Source organism: Mandrillus leucophaeus, unplaced genomic scaffold (assembly GCF_000951045.1).
Source record: "Mandrillus leucophaeus isolate KB7577 unplaced genomic scaffold, Mleu.le_1.0 Scaffold52, whole genome shotgun sequence".
NCBI classification, from domain to species: Eukaryota; Metazoa; Chordata; class Mammalia; order Primates; family Cercopithecidae; genus Mandrillus; species Mandrillus leucophaeus.
This window is the reverse complement of record NW_012105586.1, coordinates 4328365-4343321: the sequence shown is the minus strand read 5'-3', so window position 1 is coordinate 4343321 and position 14957 is coordinate 4328365. Positions and strand designations below refer to the sequence as shown.

The following is a 14957-nucleotide window of genomic DNA, read 5'->3' as shown; positions in this document are numbered from 1 at the left end:
AAAAAAAAAAAAAAAAGCTTTATCATTTATTTTTTGGCCCTGTCTTATGGTGCAGAGGCCTAAAAGTTTTTTGACAGCAAATTTTCTAGAGGCTAGGAGTGTTTATTATAACCATGTTTTTGAGCGGTGAGGACTACCTCAGAGGGCATGTCTTGTCTCATCATTGTTCTTATTGCTAAGCTACTGAAACCTAGAATCTGACTCACACAATATGACACTCATTTCCGTTTTCTTGGTAGAGTTTGTGTGGTCATTCATCTTTTAGGAACTATAGTCCTCCTAGTTCCCTCTTTTATTTTTATTTATTTTTGAGATGGAATCTTGCTGTGTAGCCCAGGCTGGAGTGCAGCGGTGCAATCTTAGCTCACTGCAACCTCTGCCTCCCAGGTTCAAGCAATTCTCCTGCCTCAGCCTCCCAAGTAGCTGGGATTACATGTGCGTACCACCATGCCTCCCTAACTTTTGTATTTTTTGTAGAGATGGTGTTTCACCATGTTGGCCAGGCTGGTCTCAAACTCCTGACCTCAAGTGATCCACCCTCCTCGGCCTCCCAAAGTGCTGGAATTACAGGCGTGAGTCACCGTGCCCAGCCATCAGTTTCCACTTTTAAATGAGAATTTTTTGTTTTTGTGGGTTTTTTCTTTTGTTCTTGTTGTTACTTGAGACAGGGTCTTAATCTGTCACCCAGGATGGAGTGCAGTGGCACTATCTTGGCTAACTGCAGCCTGGACCTCCCTGCGCTCAGGTGATCTTCCTGCCTAAGCCCCCTGAGTAGCTGGGAGTACAGGCACACACCACCATGCCTAGCTAACTTTTGTATTCTTTGTGGAGATGAGATTTCACCATGTTGCCCAGGCTGGTCTCAAATTCCTGTACTCCAGCGATCCTCCTGCCTGAGCTTCCCAAAGTGCTGGGATTATAAGTGTGAGTCACCGAGCCAGGCCATAAAGACATTTTTTTTTTTTTTTTGAGATAGAGTTTTGTTCTTTTTGCCCACGCTGGAATATGGTGGCGTGATCTTGGCTCACTGCAACCTCCACCTCTCGGGTTCAAGTGATTCTCCTGTCTTAGCCTCCCGAGTAGCTGGGATTACAGGCGTGCCTCACCACGCCTCACTGATTTTTTATATTTTTAGCAGAGATGGAGTTTCACCATGTTGGCCAGGCTGGTCTGCAACTCCTGACCTCAGGTGATCTGCCCACCTCAGCCTCCCAAACTGCTGGGATTACAGGTATGAGCCACTGTGCCCGGCCCATAAAGAGTGTTTTGAACAATGCCTATAGTATGATTTTAGCGGGGTGGCCATGTACATGTACGTGTGCACATGTATTTCCATGAAAATGCCTTCCTGCCTTTAGCCTTGACAATGCTGCATGTAGGGAATAAGCATTTAAATGATGGTGTCTTGGCTAAGAGTGTGAACTCTGGAGCCAAACTCTCCAAAATTGCATCCTGAATCTGCCACTAGCTAGCTGTGGAGCCATGAATAACTTATTTAACCTCTCTAAGATGGTTTATTTATCTGTAAAATGGGTGTAATGAAACATCTACCTCAGTGAGTGCTTGGGAGCATCAAATAGGTTAGTAGGTCTGGTGTGATGGCTCATACCTGTAATCCCAGCACTTTGGGAAGCTAAGGCATGAGGGTGGCTTGAGCCCAGGAGTTCGAGACCAGCGTGGGCAGCATAGTGAGACTCCCATCTCTACAAAAAATAAAAACAATTAGCCAGGTGTAGTGGCATGAATCTGTGGTCCTATCTACTCCAGAGGCTGTATGGGACACAGAATATCACTTGAGCCCAGGAGGTTGAGTCTGTAGTGAGTTGTGATTGTACCACTGTACTCCAGTCTGGGCCACAGAGTGAGACCCTGTCTCAGAAAAAAAAAAGGTTACTAGACAAAGTACTTATGGCTCAGAGTAAGTGTTCTGTGAATGTTAGCTGGTTTTTAAATCTTGTATTTAATACCTCTTTGGTTAGAAGTACACTTCTTTGCTTGGATTACCATTTGCATGTGGAGAGATGTTCTTTCTAGAACCATGTCTCCTTGTCACATGATTATGTACAGTGTGAGCTTTATTAATAAATACTCTGTCAGCATTTGAGGTTGGAACATAAATGCGTGGCTATGCCCAGTGGAATCCAGCAAGAGAGAGAACTAAGCACCGTAGCAACTGTTGCTATTTGTGTACTGAGCAACAGCTGTCTGAGACAGATTTATTTTTTAATCCTGATCTCACTAACAGCCTGGGATGTGGCCTTCCCTCAAAGGAGTGGATTGGTTGAGATGTCCAGTCTTTGAGGAGATTTCATGACCACGTGCCATAAAGATTCTGTTTCATGTGAAATCTGAGGAACTAAAGGTTTGTGTATATGAGTGAGGGAGAAAGATTAAGCTTTAGCATTCATAGTCAGTCCCTGAAATATAGTGTGACTGGATTAATGACACGAGAAATCACTTTTAATGTAGGTAGTGAGATTTCATGCATTTCAGTCAAAAAAGTAATTTTGCTGTAATGTGGTTCATTTCCAAATTTTGGCTGCTAACTTACCTAGGATGGATAAACATTATCACGGAATATTTACTGAGCATCTACTAAGGGTCTGTTCTGAATACTGGTAACACGCAGTTAATTACACTCCAAAGTGACTTAGTCTGTGATCCACTATATACTACATTACATACATACACACACTCTAATCATTTACATACTCATCAACCTTAGATTTCAGAAATAACACTATATTTGTAATAAATGCTTCATTACCAAATGCTTTTCTGAAGTACATAGTAAGATCTTTAAAGAGCTTTCATGGCCAGGCGTGGCGGCTCACACCTGTTATCCCGGCACTTTGGGAGGCCAAGGTGGGCGGATCACGAGGTCAGGAGATGGAGACCATCCTGGCTAACATGGTGAAACCCCGTCTTTACTAAAAATACAAAAAAATTAGCCGGGCATGGTGGTGGGCGCCTGTAGTCCCTGCCACTCAGGAGGCTGAGGCAGGATAATGGCGTGAACCCGGGAGGCGGAGCTTGCAGTGAGCCGAGATTGTGCCACTGCCCTTCAGCGTGGGCGACAGAGCAAGACTCCGTCTCAAAAAAAAAAAAAAAGCTTCTTTCAAATAGTAGTTGGACTCATTCAATAATTTTCTAATTTTCATTTCTCTTTTTTTTCTTGAGATGAAGTCTTACTCTGTCACCCAGGCTGGAGTGCAGTACATTGATATCAGCTCACTGCAACCTCTGCTGCAACCTCTGCCTCCTGGGTTCAAGTGGTTCTCCTGCCTCAGCCTCCCCAGTAGCTGGGATTATAGGCACACACCACTATTCCTGGATAATTTTTGTATTTTTGGTAGAGACAGGATTTCACCATGTTTGCCAGGCCAGTCTCAAACTCCTGACCTCAAGTGATCCACCTGCCTTGGCCTCCCAAAATGCTGGGATTACAGGCGTGAGCCACCGCGCCCAGCCCCGTTTCTGATGTGTTCCAGTATTTCAAGGCCTAACAGGTGCCTTAAAATAGTAATGTGGGCCAGGTGCGGTGGCTCATGCGTATAATCCCAGCACTTAGGGAGGCCGAGACATGCAGATTACCTGAGATCAGGAGTTCGAGACCAGCCTGGCCAACATGGTGAAATCCTGTCTCTACTAGAAATACAAAAATTAGCCGGTTGTAGTGGTGGGTGCCAGTAATCCCAGCTACTTGGGAGGCTGAGGCAGAATAATTTCTTGAACCCGGGAGGTGGAGGTTGCAGCGAGCTGAGATCGCACCACTGCACTCCAGCCTGGGGAATAGCGCAAGATTCTGTCTTCAGAAAGAAAAGAATAGAAATGTGGTTCATTTCCAAATTTTGGCTGCTAACTTACCTCAGGAGGATAAACATTGTCACAGAATATTTACTGAGCATCTACTTTATAGCAGTGTCTGTTCTGAATACTGGTAACACGCAGTTAATGCTGTTGGTCTGGTTTTTCAAGTTCCATGTATAAATTACCTCTTAAAACTATGATTATTTTCATTCATTCATTCCTTTTTGAGACGGGGTCTCAAAATAGGCTGGAGTGCAGTGGCTTAATAACAGCTAACTACATCCTCAAACCTCCAGGCTCAAGCCATCCTCCCACCTCAGCTTCTTAAGTAGCTGGGACTGCAGGCGTGTGCCACCATGCTCAGCTAGTTTTTTTTTTTTTTTTTGGTATTTTTTTGTAGAGACAGGGTTTCACCATATTGCCCAGGGTGGTCTTGAACTCCTGACTTCTAGTGATCCACACGACTCGGACTCCCAAAATGCTGAGATTACAGGCATGAGTCACTGAGCCAAGCCTATTAATTTTTGGTTGCCCTATTCAGATTTAGTGGTATGAATTTACTGATTGGGATGTTTTGAACACACAGAATAACGTGTTTAACTAAAGAACTAGTAATTGAGTGACTTATACAATGAAACGTTTTTATCTTCTAGGTATTATTAACCCAAAGAATCCAAAGGAAGCTCCAAAGTCCTTCAGCTTCGACTATTCCTACTGGTCTCATACCTCGGTGAGTACCCTCATGCCACAGTGCTTCCAGCTCCTGCCTCCTTTCCTCTTTCCTTGCCAATTTGTCTTTCCTCTTAGCTGAGCAGTTCCAAGTTTTGCTTCTTTAGTGTTGTCTAGCATGAGTTCATTCTTTGATATAGTGATGTAGTATTTTCATTCATAAAGTATTTGGGTTGATGGAAAGTTTATGCACACATTTATACATAAATATATACACATATATACATATAGAACGTATTTAGTTTACACCAAATTTACACTGCATGTACACTAAATTTATACTGATTTAGACATTTCTCAAAGATTTATTTATCAGTATCTTAGGATCCTCATTACCAACATTATTGCCCATTGATCTTAGGAAATGCCAAATAATAATAATAATTATTATTATTTTTCTTTTGAGACGGAATTTCACTCTGTCACCCAGGCTGGAGTACAGTGGAGCCATCTCAGCTCACTGCAACCTCCGCCTCCCAGGTTCAAGTGATTCTGCCGCCTCAGCCTCCCAAGTAGCTGGGATTACAGGCGCACAGCACTATGCCCAGCTAATTTTTGTATTTTTAGTAGAGACAGGGTTTGACCATTTTGGCCAGGCTGGTCTCGAGCTTCTGACCTTAAGTGATCCACCCGTGTCTGCCTCCCAAAGTGCTGGAATTACAGGTGTGAGCCACTGCGCCTGGCCGGAAATGCCAAATTAAAATTGCTTAGAGTACTGTTAATTTTAAGTTGAATTTTGAGGAAATGGCCAGCAAGATTGGAATAACTATAGAGAAATTGTTTTTTTTGTTGTTGTTGTTGACCAGGCTTGTCTTGAACTCCTGACCTCCTGATCCACCTGTCTTGGTCTCCCAAAATGTTGGGATTAAAGGCATGAGCCACCACGCCTGGCCAATTTTTTTTTTTTAAATTGTGGTAGAGCTATGCGGGTTTTGAACATTTTGAAAGATGAAACCCTGCCTCTACTAAAAATTCCAAAAAAAAAAAAAAAAAATTAGGTGGGCTTGGTAGCGGGTGCTTGTAATCTCAGCTACTTGGGAGGCTGAGGCAGGTGAATTGCTTGAACCCAGGAGGTGGAGGTTGCAGTGAACCGAGATTGCACCACTGCACTCCAGCCTGGGTGATGGAAGGTGACTCTGTCTCAAAAAAAAAAAAAAAAGGAAAGAGGCTGCAGATCCACAAGGGAATTCCCCCAAAAGATTACCAATATTTAGGAAAATGCAGAGTAGGGCCCTTCCTGGCACCCTTACTTAGTGTGGAACCCCAAATGTTGCTGCTTCTTACGGATTGTTGATAGAGTTTACTTCTGCATCGTTCATCACTTTGTTACATGTTTTTGGTTTTATTTTTCCTGTTTTGTATTTATTTATTGTTTTTAGACTGAGTCTCACTGCATTGCCTAGGCTGGAGTGCAGTGGCGTGATCTCAGCTCACTGCAACCTTCGTCTCCCGGGTTCAAGCAGTTCTCCTGCTTTGGCCTCCTGAATAGCTGGGATTACAGGCAGGTGCCACCACACCTGGCTAATTTTTTGAATTTTTAGTAGAGATGGAGTTTCGCCATGTTGGCCAGGCTGGTCTCGAACTCCTGTCCTCAAGTGATCTGCCCACCTTGGCCTCCCAGAGTGATGGGATTACAGGCATGAGCCACTTGTGCCCGGCCCTGGGGAATAGATGTCAATAAACTATTGACAAAGCCTAATTGTCAAGGGAAGGGACTGAGAAGGGGATTGGAAACGCTGTTTCCTGAAAGCTATGTTTATTGAGAAACAGCCCAGTAGCTGGAGTGAGTTCAAAGAAGTATTTTTATATGTGGACTTTGACCTTTGGTCTTTTATTGTCATTTTCCACTTAAGAAAATCTTGGCTCTGTGAATGAAAGAGTGATACCTTTAAGGTTATAGAAAACGAAATGTAATCATGCCAGATAATTTTATATAGATATTTTTATGTATGACTGACCTGGATGACTGTAATAGTGCATGTGTTTGTGAGTGTGTGTGTGTGTGTGCGCGCGCACGTGTATTTAATGAGAAAAATAAACTTGTGTATAGGGGGCTTAAAAAATATGTAGTGAATTTTAGGTGACTGTTCTGATTCCAGACGCTTTTGTTTATTATGGAAGCAATCAAGTAAGTATAGGAAGAAATACGAATAGAAGGTCATTTATTTCTCCTTTTACTCTTTACAGCCCGAAGATCCCTGTTTTGCATCTCAAAACCGTGTGTACAATGACATTGGCAAGGAAATGCTCTTACACGCCTTTGAGGGATATAATGTCTGTATATTTGCCTATGGGCAGACTGGTGCTGGAAAATCTTATACAATGATGGGTAAACAAGAAGAAAGCCAGGCTGGCATCATTCCACAGGTGAAAAACAAAACAAAACACAAATCTTCTGTTCATTATTACTGTTAGTCTTAAATTGCTTTAACAGTTATTTTTATTTGACGAACATTTATTCGGGGATTATTTTATGTCAGGCACAAAGATGAACAACCCATTATTTTCCCTCAGAAGAGCTTACAGTTGAATGGGAAGGATTGACATGTACACATGTCTGTCATTAAAGGTGGGAAAGTCAGTGTTTTGTAATGATTTTGCCATATATCCAATACCATATTATTTTATCATTTGAAAAGTGTTACCAGCTTGTTAAAGCTCTGTTCTAAGTCCTGGAGATCCCTGGGGAATATTGTTGATCTGATTTTTTTCCAAATTCCATCACCTCTGAAGAATGTGATTATTTTTTGTTTTTTTGATAGCCTTATTCGGAGATACTTTCATTTTATTTTCCTAATTTAATACTATTACTTTAAACGTCAAACACTCTGAGATTCTCCCTCTTTTTTTTTAGAGCAGTTAATATTACTGGATTTGATCCTTTATTGTTTGGGAATGAAGAAGAGTTCTGACATAGATATTTATTTATTTTTATTTTCATTATTTGTTTCACTTAGGATTTAATGGTGAAAGACATAAGTATTTAAAAAGAACTTCATTATTTACTTACTTATTTGAGACGGGGTCTCACTCTGTTGCTCTTGCTGGAGTGCGGTGGTGCGATCATGGCTCACTGAGGCCTTGACCTCCCAGGCTCAAGTGATCCTCCTGCCTTAGCCTCCAGAGTAGCTGGGACTACAGCAATGTGCCACCACACCTAGCTAATTTTTCAATAAAAAAAATTTTTTTTTTTGAGACAGAGTCTCGCTCTGTTGCCCAGGCTGGAGTGCAGTGGCTCCATCTTGGCTTACTGCAACCTCCGCCTCCTGGGTTCAAGCGATTCTCCTGCCTCAGCCTCCCGAGTAGCTGGGACAATAGGTGCCCGCCACCATGCCCAGCCATTTTTAGTAGAGACGGGGTTTCACCATGTTGATCAGGCTGGTCTGAATCTCCTGACCTCAGGCAGTCTGCCCGCCTCGGCCTCCCAAAGTGCAGGGATCACAGGCATGAGCCACCGTGCCCAGCCTTTAAAATTTTTTTGTAGAGACAGGATCTCACCATGTTGTGCAGGCTGGTCTCAAACTCCTGGGCTCAGGATGATCTGCCTACCTTGACTTCTGGAAGTGCTGGGATTACAGACATGAGCCACTGTGCGGGGCCTAAAAACTTAAGGAAAAAAAAGATTAAGTGAGAAGATTGTATTTAAAATTTTACTTTTATAGTCATGCATCACTTAAGGGTGGGGGTACATTTTGAGAAATGCATCATTAGTTGTTAGGTGCTTTTGTCGTTGTACAAATATCATAGAGTGTACTTACACAAACCCTACAAGGTATAAACTACTGCATACCTAGACTACATTGTATAGCCTGTTGCTCCGAGGCTGTCAACCTGTGTAGCATGTTACTGTACTGAATAGGCAATTATAATAGAATGGTAAGTATTTGTGTATCTAAACTAGAAAAGTACAGTAAAAACATGATATAAAAGATTTAAAATGGCACACCTGCATAGTGCTCTTACAATGGAGCTTGCAGGACTGGAAGTTGCTCTGGGTGAGTCAGTGAGTGAGTGGTGAGTGAATGTGAAGGCCTAGGACATTGCTGTACACTATTGTAGACTTTATAAATGCTGCACACTTAGGCTACACTAAATTTAGTTTTAGAAACAGTTTCCTTTCAATAATAAATTAACGTTAGTTAAATTACTGTAACCTTTTTACTTTATAAACTTTAAAAATTTTTAAACTTTCTGATCCTTTTATAATAACCTTTAGTTTAAAACACAAACAGGCCCAGCATGGTGGCTCACACCTGTAATCCCATCACTTTGGGAGGCCAAGGCAGGTGGATACCAGAGGTCAGGAGTTTGAGACCAGCCTGACCAACATGGCCAAACCCCCTGTCTACTAAAAATACAAAAAAATGAACCGGGCATGGTGGCGCATGCCTGTAATCCCAGCTTCTTGGGAGGCTGAGGCAGGAGAATTGCTTGAACCCAGGAAACGGAGGTTGCAGTGAGCCGAGATCGCGCCATTATACTTTAACATGGTCAGCAAGAGTGAAACTCCGTCTCAAAAAAAAAAAAAAAAAAAAAACCACACTCACAAACACATTGTACAGCTGTACAAAAATGTTTTCTTTCTTCATATCCTTATTCTATAAGCTTTTTTGTATTTTTTAGTTTTCTTTTTTTCTTGAGACAGAGTCTTGCTTTGTCACCTAGACTGGAGTACAGTGGTACTGTCTCACTCACTGCAGTCTCCGCTTCCTGGGTTCAATCAATTCTTGTGCCTCAGCCTCCTGAGAGCTGGGACTACAGGCACGTACCACCACGTCTGGCTAATTTTTGTATTTTTAGTAGAGACGGGGTTTCACAATGTTGGCCGGGCTGGTCTTGAACTCTTGGCCTCAAGTGATCTGCCTGCCTTGGCCTCCCAAAGTGCTGAGATTTACAGGCGTGAGCCACTGCACCTGGCCAATTTTTTTTTTTTTTAAGACAGAGTTTCACTCTTCTTACCCAGGCTGGAGTGTAGTAGCACAATCTTGGCTCACTGCAGCCTACGCCTCCAGGGTTCAAGCTATTCTCCTGCTTCAGCTTCCAGAATAGCTGGGACTATTTTTGTATTTTTAGTAGAGATGGGGTTTCACCATGTTGGCCAAGGTGTTCTCGATCTCCTGACCTTGTGATCTGCCTGTCTTGGCCTCCGGAAGTGCTGGGATTACAGGCATGAGCCACCACTCCCAGCCCAAATTTTTAATTTTTGAAAAAAAATTTAAACTTTTTTTTTTTGTTTTTTTTTGAGACGGAGTCTGGCTCTGTCGCCCAGGCTGGAGCGCAGTGGCCGGATCTCAGCTCACTGCAAGCTCCGCCTCCCAGGTTTGCGCCATTCTCCTGCGTCAGCCTCCCGAGTCGCTGGGACTACAGGCGCCTGCCACCTTGCCCGGCTAGTTTTTTGTATTTTTTTAGTAGAGACAGGATTTCACCGTGTTAGCCAGGATGGTCTCGATCTCCTGACCTCGTGATCCGCCCGTCTCGGCCTCCCAAAGTGCTGGGATTACAGGCTTGAGCCACCGCGCCTGGCCAAAAAATTTAAACTTTTTTGTTAAAAACTAAGATACACATTTATTAGCCTAGGCCTACACAGGGTCAGTATCATCAAGATATCACTAGGTGATAGGAATTTTCCAGCTTTCTTATAATCTTAGGGAGCTCACTCTCATATATGCAGTCCATCATTGACCAAATCATGGTTATGCGGTGCATGACTGACTTTATTCTAAGCATTAATCATATCTTGATGTTTATGACATAATATGTTTTGAGACAGAGTGAGAAAGGACGTCTGGCTAATTCATTGAGCATGCATGGATAACTTAATACTCCTCTCATTTGGGCTATTCATGCCTCTCTCATTCTGCTTCCCTAGTTATGTGAAGAACTCTTTGAGAAAATCAATGACAACTGTAATGAAGAAATGTCTTACTCTGTAGAGGTGAGTACAGCCGTGGGTTGACACCATAGGCCCTTGTTTTCCATTCTCTCAAGCATCACTTAAATGGCTCCAAATTATGACTGTGGTACAGATCACTTTACCATTCCTTCATTTTTGTCCTTTTAGGCTGTTTCTGGGTTTGGGGTATAATGAATAGTGTCCTGCTTTAATCTTTTTTTGGGGGAGTGCCTGGTGGTGACAGGGTCTCACTCTTGCCCAGGCTCTGGAGTGCAGTGGCATGATCACAGCTCACTGCAGCCTTGACCTTCTGGGCCCAAGCGATCTTACCCCCTCAGCTTCTCAAATAGTTGGGATAACAGGTGTGTGCCACCACCACCCCTGGATACTTGATTTTTTTGTAGAGATGGAGTTTCCCTATGTTGCCCAGGTTGGTGTTGAACTCTTGGGCTCAAGCAATCTTGCCTCCTCCACCTCTGAAAGTACTAGGGTTACAGTGTGAATCACTGAGCCCAGCCACAATTAAATCTTTGTTGATAAGTCTGTGCATTTATTTTCAGTTATTATCTTTTGTATGTTTCTTGGTTTTTAAATAATACATTTGAATTGCCAAATGCCTTTTTGGAAAGTAATGCTGTGTAACAGTTTTCAATCACATCAGGAGGGTGTAAGCACCCACTGTGTCCTTGCCAACATTTTTCAGTTTTTTAATCTTTGCTAATTTGATAATGTAAGTATTCTCTTACTTAAATTTGAATTTCTTTGATTATTAGTGTGGTTGAACATCTTATAAATTATGCATATGCTTGTTCGTATGCATTGGGTTCACAGTGTTTTTCTGATTCATTTGTGGGAACTCTTCTCCTTTAATATTGTTAATAATGGTTTTTGACAGGCATAGGTTTTAAATATATATAATCAAATCTTCCCCTTTCCTACTTTTTAAATTGCTAATAAAAACTTGGAAAGTAATTATCCATCCTGTGTTTACCCTGGCTCTTTCATGAAGTCTATAGAATTACTTTATACACATTTACTTATTTGATAAATATTCTTTCTGTTTTGTATGTGCTTTAAGAAGTTGTTTTGGGGCTCACACCTGTGATCCCAGCACTTCAGGAGGTGAATGGATCACTTGAGGCCAGGAGTTTGAGACCAGCGTGGCCAACCTGGCAAAACTCCGTCTCTACTAAAAACACAAAAAAATTAGCTGGCTGTGGTGGTGCACACCTGTAATCCCAGTGACTCAGGAGGCTGAGGCAGGAGAATCCCTTGAACTCGGTGAGGCAGAGGTTGCAGTGAGCCAAGATCATGCCAGTGCACCCAGCCTGGAGTCTGTCTCAAAAAAAAAAGAAAATAACTGCTGTTTCTCTCTCTCCCTCCCTCTCTCTCTCACCCCCCCGCCACCACACCCTTTTTTGGTATTCGCTTTCATAGTAACTGAAATTATTAAAGTGTTCTGTTACCATGAGTCTGTTTTGAAAAAATAGGCTGCCTTTTAAGCAATCTCGAGATTTTTTTTCTTTTCTTTTTGGCATATGTTGTGATTCTCTGTAGGCTTACAGCATTTCATTCCTAGTTAATTCATTTAATTGCTTTGGAGTTTTTTCTTCACCTATAAGGTGTTGCATAAATGTGTAAATTCTAAGGAATTCTGTCTTGTGACTGTCATATACCAAAAAGAGAATGTGCTGCCCTAAGCATATTTTCATTAAAATGAATTTTCTGCTTGTCCCATAGTTATACTTTTTTTGAATCAGGTGATAGAATTTTTGAGCTTACAGATAATAAAAGAAGATGCTCTTTTCTTTCTTATTCGAGTTCCCAGGCTTAACTTGGAGTGGAGCATAGGTTCCTAATTGACACTGTGGTTTCTTGCTACATTTGCGGGACCTCTCTACCTGCCTCTTTTACTTCCTTCCCTGTTTACTCTGCTTCACCCATACTGGCTTTTTTGCTGTTTCAAGAACATACCAGAAACATTCCTGCTTCAAGGCCTCTACATTTACTTCTCTTCCTGCCTGAAATGTTGTTCGCTTGTATGTCATTTTGACTTAAGTTTCTCACGTTCTTCAAGTCTGCTTAAATCACATTCTTCAAGTCTGCTTAAATCACACACTCTTAGTGAGGCTTACCTTGACTACCTTATTTAATACTGTATCTTGCCCTTTACCCCACATCCTGAGCTCTCTTCCCCTGTTCTATTTTCTTTTTTCCATCGTACTCATCATGTTCTAACATGCTTTCTCAGTTACTTATTTTTTATGTTTGTTGTTTATGATCAGTGTCCCTTGCTAGAAGCATAAGCTCACTGGGGGAGGGTTCTTTGTCTGTTTTATTTAGTGATGTATACCAATTGCCTAGTGCCTGTAAGAGAACAGTCCTCAGTGAGTTGGATTTGCCAGGTCGCATCTGGAGTGGTTAGTGCAGAAGTAAAAGAAATGATGGCTTTGGATGGATTCACATATCAGAATAAGGAATGAAGCACATGAACTTTTACCCAGATTATTTGGGTTCTCTTTGTCTCACATTTGTGTGAAAAGGGACGAGTGTTCCAAAAGATGTAATATATTCCAGGGATTCAGGATTGTATGTACACATTTAAGTACATAGCAATGATTGAAGAATCATCTCACTTTCTAGGATGACTTGCTGTCAGAAAGAATATTTATTGTTCTGTTATTTTACTCTCATAATAGATTAATTACTTTAGCTTTCAGGGTTGTCTTTTTTTTTTTTTGGAGACGGAGTCTCACTCTCACCCAGGCTGGAGTACAGTGGCATGGTATTTGCTCACTGCAACCTCCGCCTCCCAGGTTCAAGCAATTCTCCTGCCTCAGGCTCCTGAGAGGCTGGGATTACAGGCGCCTGCCAGCACACCTGGCTAATTTTCTGTATTTTTAGTAGACACAGGATTTCACCAGTTGTCCAAGCTGGTCTCGAACTCCTGACCTCGTGATCCGCCTGCCTTGGCCTCCCAAAGTGCTGGGATTATAGGTGTGAGCCACTGCACCTGACTTTTTTTTCTTTTCTTTTTTTTTTTAAGACAAGGTCTCATTCTGTTACCCAGACTGGAATGCAAGGGTGCAAACAGGGCTCGCTGCAGCCTTGACCTCCTGGGCTCAGTGATATTCCTGCCTCAGCCTCCTGAGTTATTTGCACCACAAGCATCTGCCACAGTGCGTGACTCCCAAAGTGCTGAGATTACAGGAATGAGCTACTGCATCTGGCCAAGTTCTCAATTTTTTTAAAATGGATTTTATTATTTTATTTTATTTTATGTTTTATTTATTTTTAGAGACAGAATCTCACTGTCACCCAGGCTGGAGTGCAGTGGCATGATCTCGGCTTACTGCATCACCAACCTCCTGGGCTTGAGTGATCCTCCCATCTCAGCCTCCCGAGTGGCTAGGACCACAGGCACACACTACCATGCCTGGCTAATTCTTTGTATTTTTGGTAGAGATGAGGTTTTACCATGTTACCCAGGTTGGTCTCGAACTCCTGAGCTGAAGCAATCTGCCCACCTCAACCTCCCAAAGTGCAGGGATTCCAGGCGTGAGCCAACACGTCCGACCTTTAATTGATTTTAAAATACAAAATAAGGCCGGGTGTGGTGGCTCACGCCTGGAATCCCTGCACTTCGGGAGGCTGAGATGGGAGGATTGCTTGAGCCCAGGAGTTCAAGACCAGCCTGGGCAACACGGTGAGACCGTGTTTCTGCAAAAAAATTTTTTTTTCATTAGCTAGGTGTGGTGTTATGTGCCTGTAGTCCCAGTTACTCCAGTGACTGAGGCAGGAGGATTGCTTAAGCCCAGGAAGTCGAGGCTGCAGTGAGCCGTGTTTGAGCCACTGCACTCTAGCCTGGGTGACAGAGTAAGATACAGTCTCAAAAAATATATAAAAATAAAAATAAAATACAGTATAAAAATACAGTTAGAGACTGAATGAAAGAAAACGGCAATAGAAATGGAATTAAGGTTCCATTCCAGATACTCTGAAAATGTGTCCATAGACATTTAAAGTTTAAAAATGCAGGAGCTGTAGTGTAAGCTTGAATAGCTCCATGATACAGAAGGATCTGTTTCCTGGGTAGCATCATAATGTGGCCTATTGTGATGAATTTACCCTAGTTCAGAGCCTTGTTTGCTTAGAAGTCTGATTTTGTAGATTCATCAAGAAAAGGACTGTCCTTAAAAGTTAAGACTTGAGTAAAGCTCATTTGACTGATGTTATGAAACCAACTTGTTGGTTTGTTAACTTTCCCGTGAGAAATAACTATTACTAAGGCTAGAACACTCAAGCCATTTGCAAGACTATTTAATATATTATCTCTCTGTGGACAGACCTCTCTGTTGGAACCCTGTTGGTTGTTTGGTGTGCATGGAATTAGAGGGAGAGGAGTTGCTTAGATACGTGTTTAATTGCCCCAGGTTAAGAAATGATAGCTTAATGCATTAATCACCATGATCGAATGGTCCTGCCAATGAGACAAGAATTTATGTCTCAGACAAGTGTGTTGTCT

At 42.2% G+C, this 14957-nt stretch overlaps 1 protein-coding gene across 1 annotated transcript in view; it reads left to right on the top strand.

The window, feature by feature from the left end:
* The window catches only part of LOC105551419 (kinesin-like protein KIF1B), a 172130-nt gene that overhangs the window by 33669 nt on the left and 123504 nt on the right, over positions 1-14957 (top strand). The window contains exons 2-4 of the mRNA XM_011996641.1: positions 4464-4540; positions 6727-6906; positions 10409-10474. Of these exons, the coding sequence (XP_011852031.1) occupies positions 4464-4540; positions 6727-6906; positions 10409-10474 (323 nt within the window). The remainder of the gene's footprint in view (positions 1-4463; positions 4541-6726; positions 6907-10408; positions 10475-14957) is intronic.